The sequence below is a fragment of the Poecile atricapillus genome, chromosome 2 (genome assembly GCF_030490865.1).
Source record: "Poecile atricapillus isolate bPoeAtr1 chromosome 2, bPoeAtr1.hap1, whole genome shotgun sequence".
Classification (NCBI taxonomy): Eukaryota; Metazoa; Chordata; class Aves; order Passeriformes; family Paridae; genus Poecile; species Poecile atricapillus.
The window spans coordinates 25,699,975-25,727,706 of NC_081250.1; the positions used below are offsets into that span (position 1 = coordinate 25,699,975).

The window sequence follows — 27,732 nt, forward strand, 5'->3', positions numbered from 1 at the left end:
GGGAGGAGTCAGCCCCGACTCCCTTGCATGGGAGAAACACAAAGTCGGGTGGACTCCGGAGTAGTCAACATCTTTTGTTGTACCACATTGGATGATTGAAAGATCCAAACCTGAGCATGGTGCTGGAAAAAACTGCTTGCCCAGCTAGTTTTCTCTTCTTGAAAGAGTTTCCAGGCAACAAAAAGATGGAGAGTGGCAGTCCAGAGAGGAGTGGGTAAAATACCACCAACAGGTCTCAGAAAGCAGCTGTTAATGTACCACCTCCCCTAGCTACTACTCCCACCAACTTGCAGAGAAGCACAGCAGCAAAGACCACCTCTCTGCTTCATTCTTCTTCGTCCCTCTTCTGGGAACAAACGTGGTAAATAAAAAAATTAAATTACCCTCTTAAATGAAAATAATTTGAAATTATTAAATTAAAATAAAAATACAATTACATTTCTGTGCATTACCTGCATCCAGAGACAGGCTGAGACTTTCCTGACTGCAGCCTTTCCATCAACCACAATGTCTATGTAAATACATAAATAAAAAGCAATAGGATCCAAAGTTCCAAATGAGGAACTGACACAGGCATGGTGCATGTGTTTTTGTTGTTCCATGGAAGGGCACTGAGGAACACACAGTGTAACTTGTTACAGAAATAAACAGCCTCTCCCACAATTCAGCTGCTCTCTCCTTTGAGACAATGTTCAATAGCCAGCTCAAACACACGCTTATCTTGTATCAAATCCTCCTTCCACAACTTCTGCCAATGGTAACAAAAAAATTAGGTCTCTATCAGAAAAAAATAAGTCCATCCCTCCAAAGACTCTAAAATAGGCTGCTTTTACACTTTACTGTGATTTTAAACAGTTTCAAAAAATTTACATAATTTCAAACCATCCTACATAAAAAACTCTGACCAATGGAGTAAGGGCTCCTGAGGCCCTGCCAAGTGCTCTCTGGATCTTACATGCTGGTTTGGACTGGGAACTTCTCTAGAGAGCCAGTCATGGTGGCTCCACACAAGCAACCAACAGGAGGCTAAAACAGCACATAGACTTTATTAAAAAGATGAAGGGCATGGGTGGCACTGGGCAACCTTAAGCACCTGGTAGGTCTCATACCCTGCAGTGCTCTCTTTGCAAGTTAAGTTTCTCATTCCTCAAAAGGAGGAAAGATTACTGTGAAAACAAAATTTACTAACTTAATTGATTCACATTAAAACAAAACCAAACAAACCCACACCAAACCAATTTTAAAAAACCCTACATTTTTTAGCCATTTTAGTTCTTTGCAAGAACTCTACAGGTTCTCCCTCAGCCCTCATCAGTCCTGCAAACCAAGCAAATACTTGTCTCTGCCTTCTCCATGTGGACTACCGACTTCAACTCCCCATGCCCACTGAAACAATACTCAAACCAATACACTCAAGCTGTCAGAACCGTCCAGATTAATTTTATCCAAAAGAAACAGTGAGAAAAAGAGGCCACCACAGCAGGAAAAAAGCTAGAGTAAAACTAGCAAGACAGCATTGCACTCTGGCTCTGCATCCTGTTCCCTCCTGTGACAAACTACAAACAGGTCTGCAGCTAGCAAATGATCCAGAGTAGCTGGATGCTTTTGTCCTAATTTTTTTTAGTTCTGTATTTTTCTGCCTCAATTTTTATTTTAAAAGGAAAAAAACATAAATATAGCATCAAAGAAACCAAAAAGGCTGTAGAATTCCATACATGGAAAAGGAATGAACAGGTTTTACACTCACAAGGCCTTTTACAAGGCAGCAAGCACTGTATTCTTCCTATGCACATTAGTAAAAAGCTAAAAGAACTAAATCATCAGTCTAGAATACTGCCCTGATATATAAATCTCCAATGTACTAGGAATTTTTAAAAAATTAGCTGGATTTCCTTGAATGCTGCAATGTTGCAACAGAAAGTGCACTTTAGCAGTGATCCCAAAATATGTTTAGCCTATTTTCACTTCAGGCAAATACTGTTTTCTTATAACAGATCTGGAAGTTTACAGTGAGTAGTAAATCTTACCTGTACACATCAGTACTTAACCACATACTCTACACTCTCCCAACTCAAAATATTCTTAATTGTTTCAAAGAAATCAAAAAAGGCAAGCACATGGCCCTTAAGTAAAGAAGGCTACAGGAACGTAGTACAGACAGCTCACAAGTGCTGTGGTACCACCAAAAGGTTTCAGGAAAGCTTCTGGGATACAGACTCAATTGCAGGATTTAGGGTGGAGCAACAAACAGATAGCTAGTCATTTTGTGGAGGTTTTAAATCAGAACAATTTATTTTTAATCTTTTAAATAAAAAATGGCTTTGGTTTCCTAGTCAAGAGGGACAATAAAGAAGACTTATTTTCATAAAGAGCATGATGCTAATCAAGTCAATCTGCAGCAAACGTATTTCTTGACTACCCTTATACTTTAGTTACCTTCACAAAAATAACCCCCATGACATAACTTTTTATCAACTACTTATCTTGGGTAAAAATTAAGGTATTTTTTCAGTAGAGTATTAGATTGTGATTTCTGAAGCATTTTTCCCCCATTTTTTCCAAGCAAGGCATCCAGTCCCATTGTTGTCAGTGATGCTTTGTCCAACTACAACCTATGGTTAACAGGTTTGGTTCACCCACACAGCTGGCCACATACAGCTCAGCCGCAACACAGTCAACCTTTTCATCATACAGGTGGGAAAACTCTCACAATAAATGAAAAATTTCTTAAAATACTTACTCATGCAATTTCCATCAGACTGATAGACATTACCCAGTTGAGCCAGTAACACTCTATTTCTTCAAGAATAATAAATACATTTATAAAAAACTGAAGTCCTTGAGTTAGAAACAAAGACATAACTTGGCTTCTCTTATCCATTCTGCTCTTTGATAACAGTCATAATATCTTTTGACTGATGGTACATTTACAGAACAGCCAACTGGTGGCTTCACAGTAACAAATAAGATTGCCATTCATTTAATTAACCCCCAGCACCATCTCAATAAATTCTAGAAAGCATCTCTGCATAGCTATGAATATCTAAATACTTTTTGAAAACTAGACCAAGGTTTTCAGGTGTGTGTAGAAGGACATTCAGAATATAATAATATATATTATCCAAGTCCCTCAGCCAGAAACACAAATCACCAGATAGCTAAAGTCCAATTCCCCTTTGCTGAGAGTGTTAGCAGCAGTTTGCATCCCTCAGTCTGATTCAAGTCCTTAAAACAGAGCTCACATTAAAACATATGAAATGACTTCAAAGAAAATTAATACAATCAAGGTTACATAAAGAACAGAGCTGTCAAATAAAGTAGTCCCTTGTCCAGAAAGTATTTTCCCATGAATTACAAAGTTTTGGTACAGCAGCATAAGTTTTTAATAGTACACTAACAACAGAAAGCTCTCATTTCCAATTGCATTGTCAAAGTACATCTTAAAGACGATTTAAGCTTTAGGTTTGCATAATTTGTTTGGTTTTCTTAAAGCAGAGTGCACACAAAACGTTTGCAGCACTTTTGTTTGGGGATTATTTGAACAGTCTATTCTTGGGTAGCCGACTTGTAATGTTTCAATGTGCGTGCAGAAGGATCAGTAGCTTTAACCCATCTTGGCATCCAGTAGTGGGGCAGCCAGCTGCTCCGCCCTGAGTAGTGCTTTTCAAAGATCTGGCGGTAGTAATAACTTTCTTTTGTTTTAGGAGGATTGAAAGGATATTTCTCCGCTGCCTTCTCCAATAAAAGGTCATCAACCTACAGACATAAGCAAAACTCAAATTAAGCTGCAAATATCTTCAACCTTTTAAGACATACAAGGATTCACCAGCCACTAAACAGCCACAGACTTGAACAAAAAAAAGTCTATTCTAGAGGCACAGGTTTGACAGGTCAAACCTTTGTCACAGGCTCACTTGATCTTTATGAATGTGTAAATGTATTTCCAGTGCTGCATGACATGTGAAGCCCATTTCTCTGGGTCACAACCACCTTTGTTAGTAAGATCACAGACTTCTTTCTTAACCTTCCTTTGTTGTGAAACAAGTTCAAAAACTTAAGGCAGTTGTTTTGCCATGTAAGTGGCTTCCTAGATCGATTTTCTAGCTTGGGGAAGAGCTGGCTGTTATAATCAACACCAATAATCATGCTCTTAGCAACTGAAGACCTGGAATGCAGAGGCAAAGACACCTGCAGTTGCTAAGTTGGCTGAGAAAGGAAGGCTAAATAGTTGCACCAGTTAAGGCAATTTCAATGAGCAGCTTCTGCTGCCATCATGCTGTTTAACATTTCATGTCTGTGAAATAGATTTGCTGCTCCTAAGCAGTACAGGCGTAGAATAAGCAGCAGAATACTGTTGTCTGACCCAACTACCTTCTTGCCTGAGGAAACAGAGAAAGAAAACGGGGAAGAAAGAGTTGGTGGTAGGACAGACAAGCTCCCATCCACAGGCTTGACTACATGTATTTTCATGTAACAGACCTCTGGTGTAAATACGGTGTTACTCCTTCCTCTCCATTATTAAACTACATCTGCACTCCAGAGAGGATTATCCTTTGTACAGAGTCAAAATGTTGTAGGTCTTCACTGGTTAACAATTCAAGCAGAGGCTTTAAAAAGCAAAAAGGCTTAGCTAGGGATGGCTTTGAAAAACGAATGACGCAAACAAGAAAGTACATTATAAAATCATTATGTTGTTACTCAGCTGCAGAGTAAGTTCATGCAAGTGCCTTCAGCTGAAGCAGCTGCTTTGCCTGTAACCCAGAAATTGTGTTTGTTGATACACAATCTAATTTGCAATCCAGACACTTAAATGATGTTCATTTCCTTATACAGTCATTTCTGGCAGGGCCTAGCATTTCTTTGTAACTAGGATCACAAATGCCTTTAACCAACTCGGATATCTGGAAGAACATTGATTAAGGTTTAGCTTACTCCTCCATAGGGAAGCTCAACTTAATTGTTATATCCAGATTTATTCTTCCAACTAAGCATGTGAGCTGCCTCCCATTGGCAACCATATCTAATACACCTAAGTGAGAAAGGATAAAGTGGTATTCTACCTGTTGATCAATATAGTCCTGAAGAATGGAAAACCAGGATTTCTTTACTGATGCTATACCATCACTGAAAGCTTCTTTGGGTCTCCAGAGAATTTCTTTGGGAAGTAAATTGGAATCTTCAAAGGCCAATCTTAAAAGGTATTTCTCAATTCCATTCTGTTTGCAGAACAAAAAACAATGTCATGAGTCTCAGGAACTGCACTGCAAAGAAAAGGATTTAACACTTATGAAATAGTTTCCTTTCAGAAGTTTTGGTCAGAAAAGGGTTCCCAGTAGCCCAACAATTCAGTAAAATATTTAAGAGCCTGCTTGACTTTGAGTGGAGGACTTAACCATCAAATTCAGCAATCTGGTCATGCTTAGAACACATCTCAGTGAATTTGTAAACTTATGCTTGGATCCAAACCCAGTTTTATGTACCTTTGGGATTCGAAGTTCTGCTGGCAGAGATAAATAATAAGAAGTAAACCGATGATCCAAAAATGGGACTCTCAGTTCAAGGCTAAGCAGGAGGAATAAATAGAAAAAATACAGAATTAATCCAACAAGTCATCTACTTACAAATTCCACAGCAGCTAAGCTTTTCCTGTCTTTCACATAAACACCAGGTTTTCTGCTTTTACCGGGAAGAAGTTTCACTTGCATATTTACAGCTACCTAAATTTAATTCACCAATTTGTAAAGTTAGGTGTATAGTCTACACAGATTAAAAGACTACAATGTTTTATAATGCCATATGCTGGGCAGTTTATAGTGCCCTGAATTTTAGGATTTGCAACAACCATCACAACATGTATGCAAAAGCACATTTTAAAAAATCCTCTTCTTCTCAGAGAACTACTAAGTCACCCACTAGGATTTGCATCAGCATTTGTAAACATATCATAGAACCAAGCAAGGACTTCTGCTGTCATTTCTGAAATCCACATTTGTTTGTGTTTTCAAGAAACAACAAAAAGGAGCACTACAGCATTCACACAAGTTCTCTCCTATACCAGTGGTGTATATATATACATACAAAGCCTTCCTGCTTTTTTATACCACAGCTTCTAAGGATATAGAAGGCAACAAATAAAATGACAGTAACCGCATCTTCAGCAGAAAGAACCCCTCTTAGTTGTGTCTGCTCAAGAGACATTATGCTGTCCAGCTTCACAAGTGAAAGATGTTATGCTCCATCCAAGAAATTTCATCGTCTCTTTTGTTTCTACTCTGATAAAAAGCTTCAGCTATTTCATACCCACATTGTGAAAAAAAACAAAACAACAATTGAACTCAATACTAAGTATTCAGTAATCAAATACTGAGGGCTCAGCTTCTCCATACACCAACAAGATATGCACTGCATGTCTTTCCTTACAGTTACTCTTGCTCCTAATTGATAATAGTAGTTTCCTCTCTACTCTTCATTCTTCTCCATTTTCTCCATAAATCTGGACTCATTAAATTCTGTTCTAATTTATCAATACAAGGGTTCTTTCTTCCTAACAGTGCTGTGCAGCAGTCCAAAGAAAAACAAAAGCAGCCAGCATGTGATATTAAACAGCCTTGAAAGTGTGGTGAAATTTTTCAGCATGAAAACAAATTATGAGGCAAATGGCATGTCTCCTGCACTAGTAAAGAGAATCTTAAGAAAATTGTAAAAAGCTGGGCAAGTCATTTTGTGACAGGCTCAATATACAACAAAAACTTCACAACAGATTAAGTTGTTTGCTTTGCCAAAGGCACCATTTTTTCTTACCTATAGATAGCTTTCCAATGTTATTCTTGGTTTAATTAAGGTATTTCTTTTATACAAAATACTTCTGTTTAGTAAAACAATACTATTGTCTACAGCCCTCAATTTGGAGATTCTTTAAAGCATCAGTTACACAATTGTATCCTAATATCTCTTTGTTACAGTCAGCTACCTAATGCACATACTTTCTTTCAGTATGTTGTTTTAGTTCTGGTCATCAGATTCAAGATCTCTCTTTGTCTAAACCTCCAAAGACCCCAAAGTCAAATACAACTTTGCCTTCTCTCCTTACCTCTGAATATTTTTATTTCTAATTCACTGCTTCTGTAAAGATCAGTACAGTTCTAGACAAAAAATATTTCTGTTGGCAATACAGTGTGTCCTATAGTCACAGATCAGACTAAATTTGGCACTGTATTTTACTGTTGCTCAAATTCCTTAAGGCTACAACTTCATGCTGGTATACAAATCCACAAAACTCTTTTCCTGCCTAATCTTCTTTTGCTTTTAAATTATGAGAGCTCAGCATCCAAGAGAATATATTTTACCCATGTGCTGCAGTAGTTCTGTCTGCACGAAGTACATCAAACAGGTAGAGCTCCTTCAGAAGCCTCTCACTCTCTTCTGCAGCTTCCTCTGGAGATGGGGCCTGAAAACAAACATAGCATGGAGCACACAGGTGGAACATGGCTGCACTGAGGGAACCATTGCTGGCTGCCCTGCATTTGAATTGTAGTCATCACCAACAAATCTTAAAAAGAAGCAAAAAACTACATACAAGAAATAACAGCCTCAGGAACTGCTGAAGAAGAAAGCTATTTTTTAGGTGATTAAATCCCTTGGATTTTAGGCCACCCCAGAAGTAAAACTCAACAAATATACAGTTATGGTAACTCTCAAATATCACACCTTGAAATATCATAGATGTTCTGTTGAAAGCAGCTCAAGGGCATTCTGTATAGTGAATATATTTACCTTATGGAAATATATATATCCTTGTGTCAGCTCATCTGATCCCTCTCCTGAAAAAATGACCACACTGTCTGTTTTCTTCCGGATATATTTGGAGACAAGATACATACCTTAAAAAATAGGATAAAGTTATTAAAGTACATCTACATACATGATGCTATACACAGCTAGTAGTTTAAAATTTAGCATTTTAGAAATTTGTCTCCTACACTACTTCCTTCTGTAGCAAAAAACTGACAAAGTAGCATTGACCATGCCATTGTTACTCAAAGCCACCAACAGCCACACTAAGTTGGTCCTGCAAATACATCGAAACTGCGTATTTACACTTGGCCTTCAAAATATCAGAAAGATGTGTCTACTTGTGATCCTGGGAACACTGGAGGATTGCCATGGGAACACAGAGAGGAGTTGTTCTGACTCAATTTGAAATTAAGTGCAACATGAATTCCAGCACAGTGCTGAAGAAACCTTCTAGCCTTGGGGAAGAGCAAATGCTGCTGTTTAACTTTCCACCACTCTGAGTTGGACTGGATGAAGCCCTTTGTTCAATTTTTTTTTGTAAAGAACTATTTATAAAACAGAACTATGCCTTCCACTAAATGCATCTTTCTGAATGGGATGCTTTTATAACAAAAGTATTACAAATCCAAAGAAAAATATCTACTCCATTCTTATACTAAGCAGCAAATCACAAAGAAAAAATGACAAAAAAAAGTTTTGTAAAATGTTATTATTTTTAAAGAAACGCATTCATTAATTCATATTGCTAAATCTCATCTTCATGGAGGAAATTCCACCCAGAGAGATCAGTTTCAAAAACTGAGTTGCTTATTTGGCGTCATAACTCTTTTACGACAACACAAGATTAATTGGGTAAAATGCTGTAGCTTGCATTACACAAAAGTTCCCACTGGATTAGGGGTTTTCCCCTCTTATCAGGCTGGCACAGCTTTGTTACAAGCTGATGATGATTCCCTCCACTTCCCAGAATCAAGCATAGATTAAAAGAACCTGTTACTAAACCTAATTTACTAGAGGGAAATAATAAATACTTCACATTAGTATCAAAATTATGCAAGGAAAGGGTAACTGATTTGCTGTCATAATATTCAGCACCTCAGAAAACCTGTGAATTTCCCCTTTCCTCCAAAGTTCACAGTTACTAGAGCAGAACAGACCTGCAGATCAAACATTTCTTCTTCATGTAACTATTGCTTTTCATCTCAAAGCTTCAGGAACAGTTCTTGACAGTTGCTTTGTGTAGTCAGGGACCTGTAAATAACTGCTTTTGCCTCAGTGTGGTATCACAGATAAGTCTAGGCAGAAGAACTTTGGTGTCCCAGTCACCAGATTCTGTGCCAGTAAAGAGATCTAGTAGATGACCATGTAAGTTTGCATAAAATTTTATTTGGGTGATATAAACCAAAGACAGTCATTAAAAAAATCTTACCAATAGAAGCTCTTATTGTTGTTATGTCGTAGGTTTCCAATGAGAAGATAACCTCCTCTATTGCCTGAATCCCCTCTTCTGTATTAAGTATTACTTCATGATGTTCGCTGCCTATATGGGCTGCCACCTGTTTGCAAAAGGTCAAAATAATGCATCACTTTTCAACTAAAACATTTTATAAACATACATTGTGTTTAAAGCAAGCACATTCAGTGAAAGCACCAGCTGTCTTCCACTACAATGAAAATTATGACATTAGACCAAGAAAAGACATTACTTAGCAGACCTTTGACTTGCAGTGGTATGTTCAGCAGAAAGAACACAGTCTCCTTAATTACAGTGTTCAATCATGATTGCCACAGATCATCCAGCTGCTTGCCTAAAACATTAACAGAATCTGTAGAGGCTCTAAATATTCCAGATACCTGCCCTTAAGAGAAAAAGCAGCATAGAAGTCATGAAAGCCTGCATAGTACCCCAGATGCCAAACAGTTTGTACAAAATTGTTAATTCGGCAAATTGATAATTAACTTACAATACTTTACATATAGACAAATGCCTAAGTATTGGAACCATAACATGGTGACCTACCCTAAAACCCAGAGGCAGAACAGACAAGTCCAAAGTACTATCCTGTGGACAACAGTGTAAAGGGACTGTCATGAAAGTCTCCCAAATGCAAGAGAAAAAAGGCAAGGTTCCAGTTGCCTCTTTGGTAAGATTAAGCAGCAAGTGTTGTACTAAATGATTTACTACAAACTAATTTACATCATAGCAATAAATGAATGTTCAGTGCTACTATTCATGCCATACCTTGAAGTTAGCACCATTAATATACACTGTTTAGCATTCAGTAGCTCAGACCACACTGAAAGCAAAGTTTAAGATACCTTTCTGGCAGCAAGTAAATCAGGACTGTTTTCCATTCCAATTGCAAAGGTTTGTAAAGGATAATTGATGTTGATTTCTTTCATCAGTTTCAGAAGAACAGCTGCAACCAAGCTGGAATCTAAGCCCCCTGCCAACAAAACAAATTACCTGATTAGGTGTTTGAATGATGTTTTGCTTCCCCCTTTAAGGAATCTAGATATTGGAATCCTGTGAGTGGGCTTCATTTTTAAGCTGTGTGAATACAAGTTACTTCTCATACACGTGCACATTTACCCCTGCTTAATAAAAGGCAACTTTAGTGGAACATCTTCAGTAACAGTTTTTAGTATTTTTGGTGTCAGAAGCATCAGTGGAACTCCTTATTTAAGATAAACAGAAAGTATACTGAGCACATTGCACCAGTAGAGAATATGTCCCTTCTCAACTCTGCTAAAATGGGATTTATTCTCCATTTTAAAGTCACTTCCTATATTCCTTTTACCTACACATTTGACAGTCAACTGATAGGACTATGGGTTTTCTTTTTGCCTGCTGTAAGTAAAAGAACAGAATTAAGTAAAAAAACCAGAATGCTTAGTGTAACGGCTCGACTTTTCTACAGTCATTCTTTTTTTTCCTACTCTTCTTTCTAGAGGAGAGTGAAAGGACTTGAACAGAGAGCAGAAAATAAAACCAAGAGATGCACAAGCTGCCTAAATGTACTCTAAGGATCCATCTTCTTATTATCACGAGATAGTTCTGCCAATACTTGGCTAGTTCTACTTGCTGCTCTCCTACAACGTACTGAGCAAAACACAGTGCCTGTTTGCCCACATCTGCCTGCAGTTCTGACAAGCATGAGGCAAAACCCTCTTTTCTTTGTTTCCTATAGTCTCCATGTGTTTTTTCAGCTAAGTGCATTAGCATCAGTTCCCACCCTGATCCCCTTTGTGGACATGCTGTCTTGTAAAAAAAAAAAATTCCCATTGAAATTACATGCAAATTCTGAGAAAAGGAGAGCACAGAAAATGGAGTGCTCGGGATGCAAAATCAGGAAAATAAAACCCCAGGTTTCCACTGTGACATTGAAGAATTCCCTCTGCGATTAGAAACAAAAGCAATTCTCTGTGATGTTCCAAGCATACTCAAAATTGTGAAGCACTGAGATACTCTGGTATTATTTATACCAGCACAGGCATTCAGTTTTGCTACTTCCTGCATGTGCATCTGAGGAGCTGCTGACTGCCTTCTAATTTGATATTTGAAATTTGGGTTGGATTTTTTTACTGGAACTGAGATCTTCCAACTCTATGTATCTTCCCATTTAATTTACCTTCTTCCTACTTTTTATGATTGCATAGTAAAGAAATGGTCCAGCAGTATCTCCTGGTCAGTTCTCTCTCATTCAGATGCACATTTAATAGGGTTCATGACAGATGAGTGTCATTACTGTTGCTCAGTGAATGCATGAAAAACATTCCAGAACTCTAACCACAAGCACCAAGTGCCACACAAACACAAGAAATAAGGTGTCATACCCATGATTACAGAGCCTTAGCTCTGTAAAGTACCTCTGTAACACTGAACCATCAGATCACAACAGTGATCAGCTAAGTCAGTGAACAACTTGCTGTACCACAAGCTGTTACCTTATCTGCAAAAGAGTGTAGCAAATAATTTTGGTCCAGATGGTCTCCTGTAATATGGTAAATTAAGGAAGTTTAGGATGGAGACTAAAGCAAAGGTGGCAGTAAGAATTCTCCTGCTTCTGAAACAAGGCTTTCTTCTAGGTTCAATCTGAGCAAAGTGAATGTAATAATTACATTTTCTTTTTAGACCAACCTAAGCATAAATTTCATGTATTTAAGAATACATTGAATGATTTTCAATAGGAATACTATATTTATTTGTCCTATTTAAAAATGCTCAGTGTCTCAAAAAGCCAAGATCCCAGCCCAGAGTAACCTTTAAAACCATAAGACTTTCAAGATACTTGTAAACTGGAAAACTTTATTCCAAACTAAGAAGTTCTCTGTTGCCTGTTCTAAAAAGCAAATGAAGATTCAGATCACTCCAGGCACATTGCAGCAGAACAGCCAAGATACTTTCCTTTAACTAGTAGAGGATGGGCAAAAGAGAGAAGGTAAAGAATCACTGTGCTGCTTACCAGACAGAAGACAGCCGATCCTTCTGTGAGCCATCAAACGTTTTCTAACAGCATTCTCAAAGAGAAGACGGATGTTGCTTTTCACCGTTTCAAGGTCAAAACCTGCTCAGAAAAAAGGAAAAGAGAAGGGTAAAAAATGTCCAAAAAGTGTTACTTAGACTCTGGATGATGCTAATTAGGAAACAAAGATATTCATCTGAATCTCCTTTGATAACAAGGACACTCAAGTCCATCTTTGTACATGGCCACCTACAAAAACAATTCTAAAGTCCCTACATTTTAAAGACTCTTACAGGTTGCTTTTTTTCTTAAGTAGTACTTTTTTAAACCAATCAATGCAAATTTTGCATGAATTATGAAATTATGAATTCATTGATTATGAATTTTTCACTTTTAAATCAAAGCAGGAAAATCTGTGTTGTACTACCTGAAGGCAGAGCTTCCACTGTATCACATGCAACATGGAGTGGTTCATCTTTACAGCTATGAAATTTTACTAATTCCACTGATGCAACCTTGCCAGAGGGCTTTAAGTCCAACACTTCATAATGACCCGGAAGAAATGGTTCCACTTTAGAACATAAGGATGTTGAATGCTTTAAGTTGATGAGTCCTACATATAAAATGGGGACAAAAAAAAAAAAGTCAGAGTTTTTGACTTAAAATGGTTAAGTTATACCTCAACAGCCTCTCTACTAAAACTATATACAAATATTTTCTCCAGATCCTAAATCTGATATTAAAAATTATCCTTTTCAGTCACCATCAGTCCTGGCCAGAGCATGATTCTGCTTCTGGCAAGGATGTACTCATATATCTCAAGCCATCTCAGCTTGAGCCATCTCAAGCTGAGGCAGATAACAGAGAAAGCAAACCAGCAAGTTTTACTAATTGGCAAGTAGCAGTTCATCCCTGTAAGCACAAGGAAGAGCGCTTTTCTAACTGATTATATTAAGGCCAGGTCAAAGTATAATATGCTTAGGAGAATTTGAATGACAGTTATTAATTAATTCTGTGTTTAAAATTAAGTGTAGTCAAGCTAATAAGGGGTTTGCAATAAAACAACATGTAATAGTGACAGATAGTGACAATGACATCAGATAGTGATTGCTTAATTGACATATATTTAGTGATGTCAAAACTCATCAGTTATAGACTGATCTACTCCACTGGTATTGAATGCCAGGTGCAATATTTGTAGCCAAACCTCATTTCCATTCCCCATGTGAAAGAGGATGTTTTGCACCTGCTGGTCCCCTGGATTCCCCTTGAGGACATCCTCAAAAGGGACACTGAATTGCTGTTAGAGAGACACTGGTAATTCACTGTGATTGTTATAGGACACAGTCTCCAAAACATTCACTTCCCTTCTTCCTTCACAAGCAACAGAAATGGTGCAGATCTTAGTACTACTAATTAGTATTACTAGCCATTAGTATTACTACATAGTACTACTAGAAGAGTCAACCTACATTGGAGTCTGATAATAAAATAGATATACAATAAATGGGAGAGAAATAATAATGAAAATCAATTTTAGCCAAAGTGCATTTTAGGCAATAAACACCCTTTTGACACTGTTTGGATTTGTTTAGGATAGTGCCAAGACTAGAGATAATTACTTTAAAAGAGAGAGCAGTGTCAGCTCAAAGAAAAAAAATCATCATCAAATAAAATATGTGATTCTAGGAAATTACCCTATGCTGCAGTAAATTTCAGTAGCATTTCAAAACTCCTGGCTTTTACAGGTTATCAATTCTTGTGGTTAATTACCTAGTTCACTACATAACACCAAGACCGAAGTCTAATAGACTAGACTTATGCTACAATAAATTATAAGTCAATAGACTGTATTTAACTTCGGCCTAACATAAAACATCTTGAGTTCAATACTGCTATGACTCCAGGACACAAAAAATTCTAGTTAAATAAGCAAGTTATTTCAGAGATAATAAGGACAGTCAAACATCTTGGATGCTTTTATTTAATGATATGTAGTTCTTATATTACTAAATACAGCTCATATATTACTGAACTTAACAGTTCATTTTCTCTTCACACTAAGAAGAAAAGCCCAACAAAAAAACTTGTATCCAACAGAAATACCTAAGATTATTTAAGCACTAAACACAGCTGGCTTTACCTTTTGCCTCGGAACAGACACCCAAAAATCCATCATCAGTCAGCACCTTAAAGAGTGGTCTGACTCCATAGGTATCTCTTGCCAGAAACACTTTCCTGTTTGCAGTGTCCAGAAGGATGAAAGCAAATACACCATCTAGCATGGATGCTGTTTGTTCTATTCCTCCTCTATTGTACAAATGAAGGATAACCTCACCATCCACTAATGTTTGATAGTCAAATCCAAACTGCTTCTGCAGCTAAGAAAAAATATAAAGAAAAACATAAATAAGCATTTGCAAATATTGGCTGCTTAGTAATTGTTTCATAAGAACAATCTAGTATAAAATTACAGTTTAAAAGTTACATAAATATTTCTGCCAAAGAAGGAAATGATACTTTTGTGTTCAAAGCTGTAATGGGTTTGTGTGGCCAGGCTTTAGTAGTGAATGGATTACAAGGGTGGCCTTTGTGAGAAGCTGCCAGAAGATTTCCCCACATCTGACAAAGTCAGGTGGCTCCAGGATAGACCCATCACTGGCCAAGGCCGAGTCAATCAGGAGTGATAGTAATGCTTCTGTGGCAACGTATTTAAGAAAAGTTATTGTGCAGATGTACGTGCAGCCAGAGAAGAGTGGGGCGAGAATATGTGGAGAGGAGCAGCCCTGCAGACACCAGGGTCTGTGGAGAAGGAAGGACAGGAGCTTCAGGTGCCCAAGCTGGATTGCCCTGCAGCCCATGGTGAAGCAGCTGTGTCCCACAGCCTTTGAAGGATCATGGGGATGCAGAGATCCACCCACAGCCCATGGAGGAGCCCACGCTGGAGCAGGTGGATGCCTGAGAGGAGGCCATGAACCCTGTGAGGAGCCCATGCTGGAGCAGGTCTCCTGGCAGGACTTGTCACCCTGTGAGGGACCCAACCTGGAGCAGCCTGTGCCTGAAGGAAAGCAGCATGTGGATGAGTGACCCACTCTGGAGCAGTCTGTGGAGAACTGTTGCTGTGGGACAGACTCATGCTTGAGAAGTTTGTGGAGGACTGTCTCCCGTGGGAGGGATTCCACACTGGAGCAGAGGAACAAATCTCCTTCAACAGTGTCAGGAATATGTGATAAACTGCCCATAACCCCCATTTCCTGTTTCCCTGCTAGGGAGAAGATAGAGCTCAGGAAGGAGGAAATGGTAGAGGGAAGGTTTCTTTTTTCAAGGCCTATTTTACTTCTCATCACCCCACTCTGATTTTTTGGTAATAAATTCAATTTAATTTAATTTCTCCAAGTTCAGTCTGTTTTACCCATGACAATATTTGGTGAGTGATCTCCCCCAGTCCTTAGCTCATAAAACTTTAGTTGTACTTTCTCTCCCCTATCCACTTGTTGGAGGGAAGCTTTGGTGGGTGCCTGGCACCCAGCCAGGGGCAACCCACTACAAAAATTTTACCCAGGATCATCTCTTTGGCAACGAGACTGACAATGCAATCTTAAGCAATTCATGTTAAGGCAAGTTTTCGGGGATACACTCTATCTGAGGATGTCAAACTGCAAAGCCAGTCTTCAGAAGCATTAGCCAGCCACTGTGTAAAAAAAAACACCAAACAACTCAAAACACATAGACATGTGCAACATCTCTGCAGAGTAAAGTTCTTTGGAAATAATCTTTGGTTTATTTATACAGTCACTGTAATTCCTCAGCTTTTTTTATGCAAAGAATTTCCTTCTGCTTTATCTTCCTCCTTTCTTCAAACTAGCCCTTTCACTCCGCCTGTGCATATAAAATGGGGGAGGAAGAAATTAGCCGTCAGACTTAAGTCAGACCAAATATTCTTCATGTTCTTCTGGTGCTACTCTTAAAAGTTCTTTTGATACATACAGGGAAAAGTAGGGGGTTCATTAAAGCTCCAACGCACCAAAAAAAGCCACTAAACCAACGCTTTAACATTTTAAATACTTTGGTTTTAATTGTTACTTATGGGGCAGCCTTAGATCAAATTGAGTCAATGTTAAAATAAGTAAGTCACTGCCCTGAGGACCTGTTTTGCCAATGATCCTTTCTTAGGTAGGTTTCAGCCACAAGCTTGAAAGAAAAATCTCATTATAAAGAAAAAGGGTACATAATGTAGTGACAACAACCAAACGAATTCCTGTAGATGGCAATGCAAGTGTTGCACAATTAAGGTCCCCTCAGGACTGTGCGTAGCATGACTGAGAGTAATTCTAACTGCTTTCAACAGCAGAAAAACCACAGTGCAAAACACTGCAAATAATACAGACTGTTGGTACAATACATTTCACATGTACTGCAGGACAAAGTGTCACTCTTCAAACAGATAGATACTTGAAGACTGGGAAAACATTAAATTAAATCTCCTGCCTATTCAGTCAAATTCCCAGTAACATTACTGATGTCACTGATGTGACTGATAGCAGCCTGACTTCACTTAAAAAAATGTGATGTTAGAAATGGTGTAACATTAGCATCAGAAATGTTATAATATCTCAGATTATTCATAGGTTTCTGATTCTACCACACCTAGTATGTAACACATTTTACACATTCATTCAGAAAGAATCAGAACCAGACACAGTTTTAAGCTGCTTTAGACATTAAAATTGGATGATCTGAATCGTCTTGCCACTAACAGTCAGCATGGACATCTCAGCATAGGAATTGGGGAGCACTGACAGTATTTAGCAGCAGCATCACATCCATCACGGACATTTAGGAAGCTTAGGAACTAAATAAGAGTTGCTACTTGTTTTGTGCCTAAGATACTTATGTGACTCTCAAAACCCTACAAAAAACCTGACTTCTGCTGCAGACACCTAAGGACTTCTGTGGTATACTGGAAACATCTCCCTAAGCCATATTGCTTTTATGTAAGATGCATGCTTATAGTGATGCATAGTATGCATGCTTACGTACAAGCATGCATACTATGCATCACTATATCTTAAGTGACACATCCCATCTAGATTGAGATGCAATAATAAAAATGCAATACCCAACAACTGGGGAGAATAATGACCCAAAACCACTGAAGAGCAAGACAGTCTAAAAGCATTTTTATTACAAAGAGAGAAGAAGGAGAGAAAAAGGCTTGGAATTCCTCTACCCATGAGATAATGATGAATGTGTCTTAACTGTCAACTGAACAAACCTGAAGGTGAAAATATTTATTGCCCTTCTCATCAATTAAAAAAGTGATTTTTTTGGTACTAAAGATGCAAATTAAGCTACCAGATTCACAGCTCATTGAGATAATTTACTTCCTTTTAAATAATAGTTCTTTGCTAACTTTCACATTTTTTTCCAATATTCCAGTCCAACACATTTTAAAGATGCCCTGAATATCCACTAGCCTTGAAACATAAAAAAAAAAAAAAAAAAAAGAGATTTTTAAAAAATCATTGTGTATACAACACTTACCTGTTTGAAATTGTAGATTTCTCCATTGTAACACAGCCACAGGTATGGGAATTTCTTCACCCGGATAGGCTGCATACCATATAACTGATCAACAACTGCCAGGCGGTGGAAACCAAAACAACAGTTGGTGAAACCATTGACGTTCTCAAAACGAAATGCATCAGGACCTCTGTGTGCTATCTTCATGGCACTTAGACACTGCACAGAAAGGCATTCATCGCTCCCAAACAGGGCCCAGATACCACACATTGTGAGGCTCTTGCTCTACCTGCCTGTGGAGAACCTGTTCAATAGAGACATGAACACTGTGAGCAAGAGCTGACACTTTTGTGTTGGGTCTGCCTGAGAGGGAGTTAATCTTCCCTTCAGCAGCCCTCGTAGTGCTGTGTTTTGTGCTGGTATCACAGCAGTGTTTTGGCTACTGCTGACCAGTGCTCACACAGCACCAATGCAACCCAACCGTTCCCCCTACCAGAAGGCCGGGAGCAAGCAAAAAGCGAGGAAGGCTACGTAGCCAGGACAGCTGACCTAAACTATCCAAAGGTATATTCCATATCTGATGTCTGCCCAGATAAAAAATATAAGAGAAATGAGGATAAAGGTAAAGCAACTACTACATGTGCTGAAGTCCTGCCTCCCAGGAGGAGGTGGACATTGCTAGCTGATAGAAATAAGAGAACAAAATTTTTGTTTTTTCCTTTTGCTTGTGCATGATCTTCACTTTTCCTTAAAAGTACACTGCTTTTATCTCAACCCATAAGGTTTTTTGATTTTGCATCATATTTTCTTGCCCCTCACTCCATCCTGCTGAAGAGGGGAGCGATAGAGTGCCTTGGCGAGCACCTGACATCCAGCCAAGCTCAACCCACCACACACCTAAAAAACACAGATAACAGATGTAAGCTATTAATCACTCAGCTGCCAAGAGGCCTGGTAAAAATTATAGCAGACTTTACTAACATTAAGTAAAACCTGGCTTGCTCAAAGTATGATAAGCAAATTTTAGCCAGCAAGAAATTAAGTTTAAGTTTTACCTTTAGATACAGCAAGGCTGTCTATGATTTTTTTTTTTTTAATAGACCACAAATAGAACAAATCATTACTGGTCACAGAGTGCAATATGTTGAAGTAACATCATCTGAGCAGAACAGTAAACATTTTTTCAATTTGACCTTTACATTCAGAGGGGGTTTATGACAAAGAGGGAGGCTCTTTAGCAAGACCTGTAGGGACAGGACAAGGGGGAACCGTTTCGAACCCAAGGAGCATTGGAAGGAGTTCCTCGGCAGCAGCGTGACAGGCCCAGATGGCCAAGGTGTGGAGGGAGCAATGCTTCTGCTCTCGCTGAAGCTGAGGACCTCCAGATCAAGTGATGTCGCTGGAGACATCAGCCCAACGCGGCCATCGGGGTTAAGGTTCGGAGCCACAAAGCCTACAGCTACGGGGACACTGGGGATGCAAAAGGCGTGCCGAGGGGAGCACGGTGCTGCAACAACCCTGCTCCCCCTCCAACATCTGTCCCATCTGGACATGCGATGGCGCTGCGGACCTCAGCCTCAGCACATGGAGCTGGGCTTTGCCACCATCTGGAGCGTCCTCCCGGTAACCCGCGGTCCCCGGGGCAGGCTCCCTCCGCACACACCCGCTCCCCTCGGGCCCTTCCACGCGGCCGCCCCTTCTTCCGGCGGCTGCCGCACATGCCGGGCCCGCCGCTCCCCCGCCAGCCGGCGGCAGGAGGCCGAGCGCCGCGGCAGCTCCCCCGGCTGGCCCTGCCCTGCCCAGCGCGGCCCCGCGGCCCCGGGCCGCCCCCGCCCCGCTGCCTCACCCGCTGCTGGCCGCCGGCGCACGGAGAGCCGCCGTCCGCGCCGCGCCGGGGGATGAGGGGGCGGCTCCCGCCGGCTGCAGCCCCGCCCTGCCGCCAGCTGCTGGTGAAACACGCCGCGGAGTTTCATCATGCGCCTCCCCGTCCCGCCCCGCCCTGCCCGCCGGCGGGGCGAGCGAGGTAGGGCCGGGGCCCGCAGCCGTATCTCCAGCAGGGCAGGAGCTCGCAGGCCGAGCAGCGCCGGCTCCGGCACCTCCCCCGGGCCGCTGAGAGGAAAAGCGAGCGCCGGCAGGCACCGCTGGGCGCTCGGGGTGTCGTGGGCTCAGGCGGGCGATTTGTAGCTGTCAGAAATCGTGTCCCTGCAGGTGTGCTCCGAGCCCTGCCTTGTGTGGTGTCCAGGGAAAAGAGCCAAGGCATTGCCCTAAAGCGGCTTTATTTGGTTTGGGAGAGGCGAGTGCATGCGAAGCTCGCACCTTTGGAAGCATTTGCCGAGGATGTGTAATTTTTCTGTGCAAAACTGAGTTCTCAGTCACAGACACGATGGGTAAAACAGGATTTTGGTGCTTACCCGAACTTCGTTGGACAGTTTTACCTATTTGTCTTCGAGAGTGCTAAAGTAAATGAAATTCAGCTCTGAATATTAGGATGTGAAGTCCTAAATAAAAACCCTAATTCTCCACGAATACTTCAAGAGGACAATTAGTAATTTACATGCAGTGTGCTTTCATAGCCAGCTTTAGTGGCGTTACTGTAAAACTGCAGTGCTGTGCATAAAGTTCTTCAGGTCATGCAGTTTGTCAGCAGTAAGTGTGGTCTGTGTATGGAATTTTAAAAGATCTTTAAGAAGCCATTCAAAGGATATTTTTAGGCCTCAGAAAGAAAAATGTGTTGAAACATCCTGTGCATGAAAAGTAGACTCCAGTGCTGCTCAGGAACAGATGCAGGATGTTTCTGTTCAGCACAGCTTCACCTGAACGCAGGCAGCCTGCCTATGCCGTGTGCGCAGTTCCCAGAGCTGTGCACTGCCTGGAAGGGCTGGGCGTAAATGTGTGCCATAGCACATGAAGTCACTGCTCACAGAAGACAAATGGTTGTGGTGGGGAGCACCTTATCTCTTGAGGTTTTTTCCAGAGATCTCAATGTCGCACTGGATTTTGGAAAGCTACGAGAAATAGTAGACAAGCCTTGTACTAGCTTATGTTGTTTTTGGGGTTTCTCAGAAGCTTTTTTTCTTTACATCCTTACTTTTCTCCATGCAGAAGAGATTTTTTGATGGGTCTGCTTAGGCTCAAATTGTTTCTGGGCACTTTAATTGGTGGTTCCTAATTACTGAATTCCTGTTTCATAACTAGATCTCATACAGTGCCTTATGATTGTCACAAACTATTTGGTAAAATCAAAATCTTTCAATGGAGAAACTGAAGCAGGGAGACTGAGAACCAACTTGCAGAAAGTGGCTTGGTAAGGCTGGATAGGCTCAGCCAGGGTACAGCAAAACCTCCCAAGTCTTCATTAAGGTGCAAGTCTTCCTTAGGGGGTGCACTGGGTAATTTATCCTACCCTTTTCTATCACTTCTAAAAACTGGGGATAACTGCTGTGTTTAACTGTGTCTTGCATGTTTAATGCCCAATTTTAATGAAGTTGATGGTGTTATATATGGGACTATTGGCAGAAATACTACACACAATCTGTTTTATAGTATTGGCAATGTTAGTGTTTGGTAGTTACGAAAGTGCAAGAAAAAGCTGATATGTCCCTGACCTTTACTATAGTCAAGTACCCCATTATAGCCTGTGTATATTTAGTCTCATTCTTCAATATCCAGTCTTTTCTTTCAGCATATCTGCAGACAGCACTAGATGCAATTACACCTCAGTCTCTCACCTGTGTTCTTCTCAAGTCATATCTTCCCTCTCAGTTTTCTCATTCCTGCAGACATCGTGTGTAATAGTTTCTCCAAATCATTGTCTTCTCCACATGAATCCTCTAAAGTTGATTTTCCCTCACATTTTTGTTGGAAGAAATTTCCAATCCCTCTAGCTGGGCTGAAAGAACAGGTTTGCATGTAAATATTGGGTGCCATTAGTAGCTAGGAGACTTTCTGCTTTGTGACACGTACCTGAGAATTACTGCTTGGCCACAGAATAAAACCATTTAATAATGGCTGGAAAACCCTGTAGGAAAGTTCCTGATTAATTAATTAGGAAGTGGTTGCATTAGTTTTGTTGCTAATCAGCTGAGATGAAAGGCTAAGAGGTTTCTCTGGAGGCAAGAGATAAATGAATAAATAAAGGGTCAAAGTTAACAGTTAACAAAAGCTAACAGGTAAGTGAATACAATGTAGAATGAACCACTGCAGCCTCGTGACTCACGCTGAACTGGGCACTGTCAGCTCAGCTCTCAGTTGAGCACTGCTCATAAATGAAGTCTGTGTTCCTCATTTTGTCCCATTAAAGATGAGTACCTTTGGTGCATCTGTTGAATGGGGTGCCACCAGCATGCTTGGAAAACTGGAAATATCTAAATTCTGTGAGATAAATGAAATATGTTTGGACAGGAGAGAGAACAGAGTTGGAGAAGTGGAGGCTGTGATTAACAGAGGCAGATAGTGAAGGTCTTTTGCTTTCACAGCAATGACTAACAAATTAACAGCCTGTGGTACAGGGGGTTTTACAGGGCATAGTCTCCTGAAGATAGCCCTCATAAGAGGGCTTTTTGCATGAGAGAGCACATTCCAGCTGGTTTTGTAATAGTGGCTCCCCCAGCTCTCTAGACCCATCTCTTGCTCTCACTGGAGCTATGCAAGAAAACAAGATCTGAAGTGGAAAACAACAGCAAGACTCCAGTATTAGAGAAAGACTTTCCCTTTTCTGCCAGCATCCAATGCACATTCTCTGGAGTTTCTCAGGCAGGAATTCAACACACTTTGCTGATGGCGAAAGTTGCCACAAGTGGATTCACTGACTAGGTCATTTAAATGGGCAGAACTGTAAAACACCAGAAATTCTATTTGTGTGTCTCAGCACAGCCTAACACTAGCCCTTTGCACAGAAATTACTAGAGAAGAGGTATTCTGCACCCCACCAGGCCACCTACTTAGTCATGGACTGTTTAAAGTGCTTCATCACCAACAATTTGAAGGATAATAAAGATAATGCTGAAACATTCTGAAAATTTCTGGTTTTGAAAAATTCAAGATTTTGTCTGTGGGAAGGAGAAGGATGTATCTTGTCTACACTTTCAGAAATCCCTTTGCAACCGGTATCCATTTTTAGCTGTGACCAACTACTTGAACCAACTGCTCTTGATCTGGCCTTGAACACATCCTGAATTGTAATAGCAAGACTTGTCTTTTCTCTCTCTTTACTTGTGTAGTAATGGAGGTGTGGGAATAGGCAATTCCAAGCTTACAGATACCTCAAACAATCCTTTTCTCAGCATTCAGTGACTGAATGTTTTCTAGGACAGGGACTTAGCTTGAAAGCAGAAGGCTGTTCCTCCTAATGGAGCTACACAGAAAGATCCGTATACCATGGTGGCATTGGCAGCCCGTAACACTGAGAGAGATCAGTGGTGGGCAGGGCTCAGGGAAAGGTGGAAATCAGTTCTTCCTCCCCAGTCACAAGGGTTGACATAAACAGTGTATCTCATACCTGGCTGTCTTTTTAATATAGAGGCTTATTGGATTTGCTTACATTCACCTGGCAATAGTAGTGACAGGTGTTCTGCTAACACATCTGACATCTGACATGCGTGTTTGTATGTCAAGGATATGCACATGCAGAGAGCAAAGGCCTTTGCTTATATTGGTTTTCCTTCCCAAGAGATAGTAACACTATGTGCTCTTAAATCTGAATGCTTGCACTCAAAATCTCCGGCAGAACCATACTTTAATTCCTGAACAGAGAAAGAGAAACTATCAAATTCAAAAGCTGTTTGAAGACTCATAGCTTAAAGTAAGGTAGGCTCCCATTTTTATTATTTACTCTGGCTTTTACCCAGAGGGACTATATTACATGCCAGCAAGCTTGCAGCTTTTAAATAACTTATCGACCTGACAGAGCTCTTTGTTCATATAATTTTGAATTTATTTATTTTTCCTTTTTTTTCTTGTTCTTTTCCTTTCGAAGACATTGAAAGGACATACAGTCTACTTGTCTCTCCTCCACACAAAATCTTTCTTCTCATAGTATAAAAAGTAGCCTTCTCTCCCACTGGGAGTTCCTATTGCTATAGTGTCTCTTATTTAATCCTTTTTCTTTTTTCCTGCTTAATTATGTTAAGCTTCAAAACAAATAAGACTTGCTCTGACCTCGGACTTAGAGGTCACAGCACTGCTGAGTGTTGAAAGAAAATTTTCTCCAGAGCCCAGGCATTCAGGACTTCGGTAAAGTACTAGGAAGGCATGCCTAGTGCAGCAGCAAGGGAGAACACAAAGTAAGGTGATTTGTTATTTGCCATACAAAAGACTAAGCATTTTTCACCACTGCTGCATCCTTTTTTCAACATCCCAGCCCTTCCATCATCCCCCATGTTTCTTAGCACAGACAAGAAAGGGTTGTTGAAAGAGCTGTTGGCCACAGAGTGCACATGGCAGGCATGGCATATGGCACACCAATGGCTCTATTGTCCAGGCCAGGACCACAGAGGAATGAAACATTGCTGACCTTAACTCAATAGTGGTCTTGGCTAATGAGAAGGAATCCAGTGTAATTTATTCTCTTCTTGGTGAGGGGGAGACAGGAACAAACCTCAAAGCCAAAGCACTTTATACATACATACATACATACATACATACATATATATATATGAATAAGAAAGAAAAATTAGCTGTCTGATATTGACTCTGCAACATAAACCAGCATCATTCATCATTCTCTAGAATTCTTAGAACCATAATGGTAGAACTAATTTAAATTCTGGTTCATATAGTAGTAAAGATTAGGTGTCAGCTGAATTAGCATTTAAACTAACTCTTGTAGTCAATACAGCAGGATTAACTGCAAATTACAATCTTCAGTTCACTTTTTCATTGTAATTTGCCCATTGTGAAATTTTGCCCTGTTCAATAGATGTTTTGTTTAATACAAACAAGATTTCTTTTCACCTAGAATACCACTAAATTCTGCTGTAAGAGAGAGGGTTAGCTGTTATAAAACTGTAACATCTGAATTCATACTTGAACATATATAATTGAGTTTTAAAATACACTGATGTATATTTTTTCAGCTGGAGTCAATGCGCATAATTTTAATAAAAACTTATTTTGATACCCTCCATTGTGCTACTTTAGCCATTTAAAGTGTGTTTAATGTGATTTGTTTCTGGAAGACAAAAATAAAGGGCTCAGTAAAATGTGCTAAAAAGGCACAATTATGTTCTCCTAAGTACAGTTAAGAATAAAATAAGAAGAATGATATCAGTTATTGGACACTGCACAAGAATTTTTTTTAAGCAAGTTAGATGGTCTTTTAAAAGATTGAGGGACTATTCTAAAATCTATGACTGTAGGAGCTCTTTCTCATCACTAGGTAGAGCTATTACCTCAAAATGAGAAGCCATCATCCTGCTAATACTGTTACCAGAAATAGAGGTGTAGAACAAATACAAAGGTCTGCAGTGAAATAATTAGACTGGCTAATGTAACCTTCGCAGTGTGGAAAATAAACATCTGCATTACCATACACACTAAGAAAATTATTTCTGTAAAAGAAAAAAATTTAATAGTGAAAGCAATTTCCCCCTGTTTTCTCACAGAAGCACACACTAAAATAGAGTTCACAGTTTGTCTTATTAATTGTATTAAATCACCAGCACTGAACTTGTCAAAGGTTATATAGTTATTATAGATACTTGCTCTCACTTTTTACTAGGAATTGATTCTGAATTCTGTACAGAAGTAAACTTTTGTTGCTGTTGCTGCTATCATGTAAACAGCAAAATCCTCCCATTTCTTCCCTACCTAGGAACTAACAAGACTTTATAAAAGTAGCTTTGTCTTTTTACATATTAAGTCTTTCTGATTCAAAACCAAAGAAAACCAATTCTAAAGGAACTCAAATGCAGTATCCATGCAAAAGGATTAAAATAATTAAATAATGAATGACTGCAAAGAAAAGTTAGTTCTGCATTATAATTCTTACTGAACAATATCTCAGCTCTTATTGTGGATGCCAGATAAGAATGTTTTTTAGTATTAATGCCAACATTTTTATTAAGCTTTTTTTCCCAAAGGAAAGAACCTGGGCCAACCAAAATCATCTGGCAATTCTCATAGAAATACAATTATATAAGAATTATCCTTTATAACAGCATTACTTTGAATCTTGTTTTAGTTGACAGTAACCCTCAGAATCTCTTTGCTTTTGCCAGGTACCAGATGGGTGAATGAAAGGATCTACCTGCAAGAGTTGGCTACTCCTCAATCTGTTCTGAAATTTATCTCTTTTAAACTCTATTAGAGCTTTTATTATCAGAGAATGTATTATTTTATTTCTATTGTAGGACTAGAAAGATAAAACATCTGCACTTGTCCTGGCTAACTTTTAAGTTATGTGCCTGTGTAAAATAAATGGAAACACACTTATCTATACAGAAATATATCAGCAACAATAATAAAGGGAGACACACATTTTTCTTAAGTGCTTAAAGGTTTATGAGCCTATTTCTACAAATAAAAATTCAGAGCCAGCAAATACAGTATGGGAGGCTAATTATTAACACACTCATTGGTGTGACTTATGTCTCTGCCAGGCAGCATCCCCTTGAGAAAATCTCTGGGAAAGGTAATAAAGTAACACTTACCAAGAGTTATTTCTAAAGAGTAATATGGACATGGCAGAGGTTTGGGTCTATCCAGGAGAATCCCAGCAGACTTCATGACCAGTCAGTGCTCCTTTATGCCTGCCTATCATGTTCCACAGCACTGAAGATGAGTGTCATTTTCTCAGTTTCATTACGTGAAAATCTCATTCTGATGGGCAACAACACAGCTTTCAATTTACTTTGAACTGAAAAAATGTGAAATATCTTTGTCAAAGATAGTCCCTGGCACTGTTTCACCTATGGAAACACAGCTGTAGCCCACAGAGTATTGAAGTGGGCTTGGGTCTGTAAGCAGGATAGAAACATTGTGACAAGTGCTTTTCTTGCAGAGTCTCCAGAAAGAGAGTCCACTATATCTTGTCTGGTATTTGCAATGAAAATAAAAAGATATTTAATTTATTTATTTATTTATTTATTTATTTTTTTAATAATGAAAGAATTCCCTTTGCTTCAAATTTTTTAGAATTATTCTTTTGAGTTTCACCTTTTTATCAAGATTCAGTGATTAATTCCTTATTCTGCCACTTGAAACGTACAGCCTGAGTTTTTGGGACATAGTGAATACTAATCTATGCTGAATACTAATCTGGAAGTTCACATTGGCTTTAAGTCAAATATTTCTTGCAAGGAGATCTGGTTAGCAGGAACAGCAGCGTAAAGATTGTACAGTTGTTTAAATGAAGACAGTACTTCTAACTTCATTGATCAGTAATGTGTATTATTTCACTGCTGGCTGTTCCACTATTGTTTGTGCAAGAAACACAGTAAGTAAAGTTCCGTATCATAACAGGATGTCAGACTTTCAGCCAGCTGGTGTTCTTACTGGTAAAAGGAAGGTGGGGTGATACACTCTTCTTTATTATATTAAAATACACTTTATCTCACCCAGTAATCTTGCCACAGTAAATATTTTACTTTTACAGCTCCATATATGGTTCTGACTGTTTCAGGACACCCCAGCACCAAATTAGTGCGTCCTGCCCCAAGTGAAGTCGGCAAAGGTGCGGTGGTAAGTTGAGACTCCATTTACTTTTCTAAAGGCCTTTGTTCTGTTCTAGGAATTAGGGTTGGTATGTGTAATTCTCAAACTTGATCTGGTCCAGTAAGCCTACAACTACAATTTGTGGGTTCATAAATGGGCACAGAATGTATAATAGGATTTTTTTAGAGAATAATGGCCTTTCTAAATCTGAATAGTCAGGTTAGTGAGATCTTTTTAAAATAATATTAAACAAGTAAGGCATCAAATTTAATCTGCTGTTTGATCAAATAGGAATGAA

General features: G+C 39.4%; 1 protein-coding gene across 1 annotated transcript; it reads right to left on the minus strand.

Moving 5' to 3' along the window:
* Positions 1-2,839: 2,839 nt before the first annotated feature.
* ASNS (asparagine synthetase (glutamine-hydrolyzing)) lies at positions 2,840-19,722 on the minus strand. Its single transcript, XM_058833341.1, has 12 exons — positions 19,630-19,722; positions 17,805-18,087; positions 14,404-14,641; positions 12,688-12,873; positions 12,261-12,362; positions 10,114-10,241; positions 9,224-9,350; positions 7,774-7,880; positions 7,347-7,447; positions 5,481-5,562; positions 5,061-5,216; positions 2,840-3,756 (listed from the first exon to the last, which is right to left on the minus strand). Exons 2-12 carry the CDS (start codon positions 18,051-18,053, stop codon positions 3,547-3,549), a joined length of 1,686 nt encoding a protein of 561 aa, XP_058689324.1. The 5' UTR covers positions 18,054-18,087; positions 19,630-19,722; the 3' UTR covers positions 2,840-3,546.
* Positions 19,723-27,732: the final 8,010 nt, after the last annotated feature.

What these genes read in the sequence shown, in the direction of transcription:
- ASNS (XM_058833341.1), bottom strand. Translation starts at nt 18,053, where the DNA reads ATGTGTGGTATCTGGGCCCTGTTTGGGAGCGATGAATGCCTTTCTGTG. An exon ending in AACAATAAGAGCTTCTATTG is followed by an intron (nt 7,881 to 9,223) that starts GTAAGATTTTTT and finishes CTATTTTTTAAG; the next exon opens with GTATGTATCTTGTCTCCAAA. An exon ending in CAGAACTTCGAATCCCAAAG is followed by an intron (nt 5,217 to 5,480) that starts GTACATAAAACT and finishes TTCTGCAAACAG; the next exon opens with AATGGAATTGAGAAATACCT.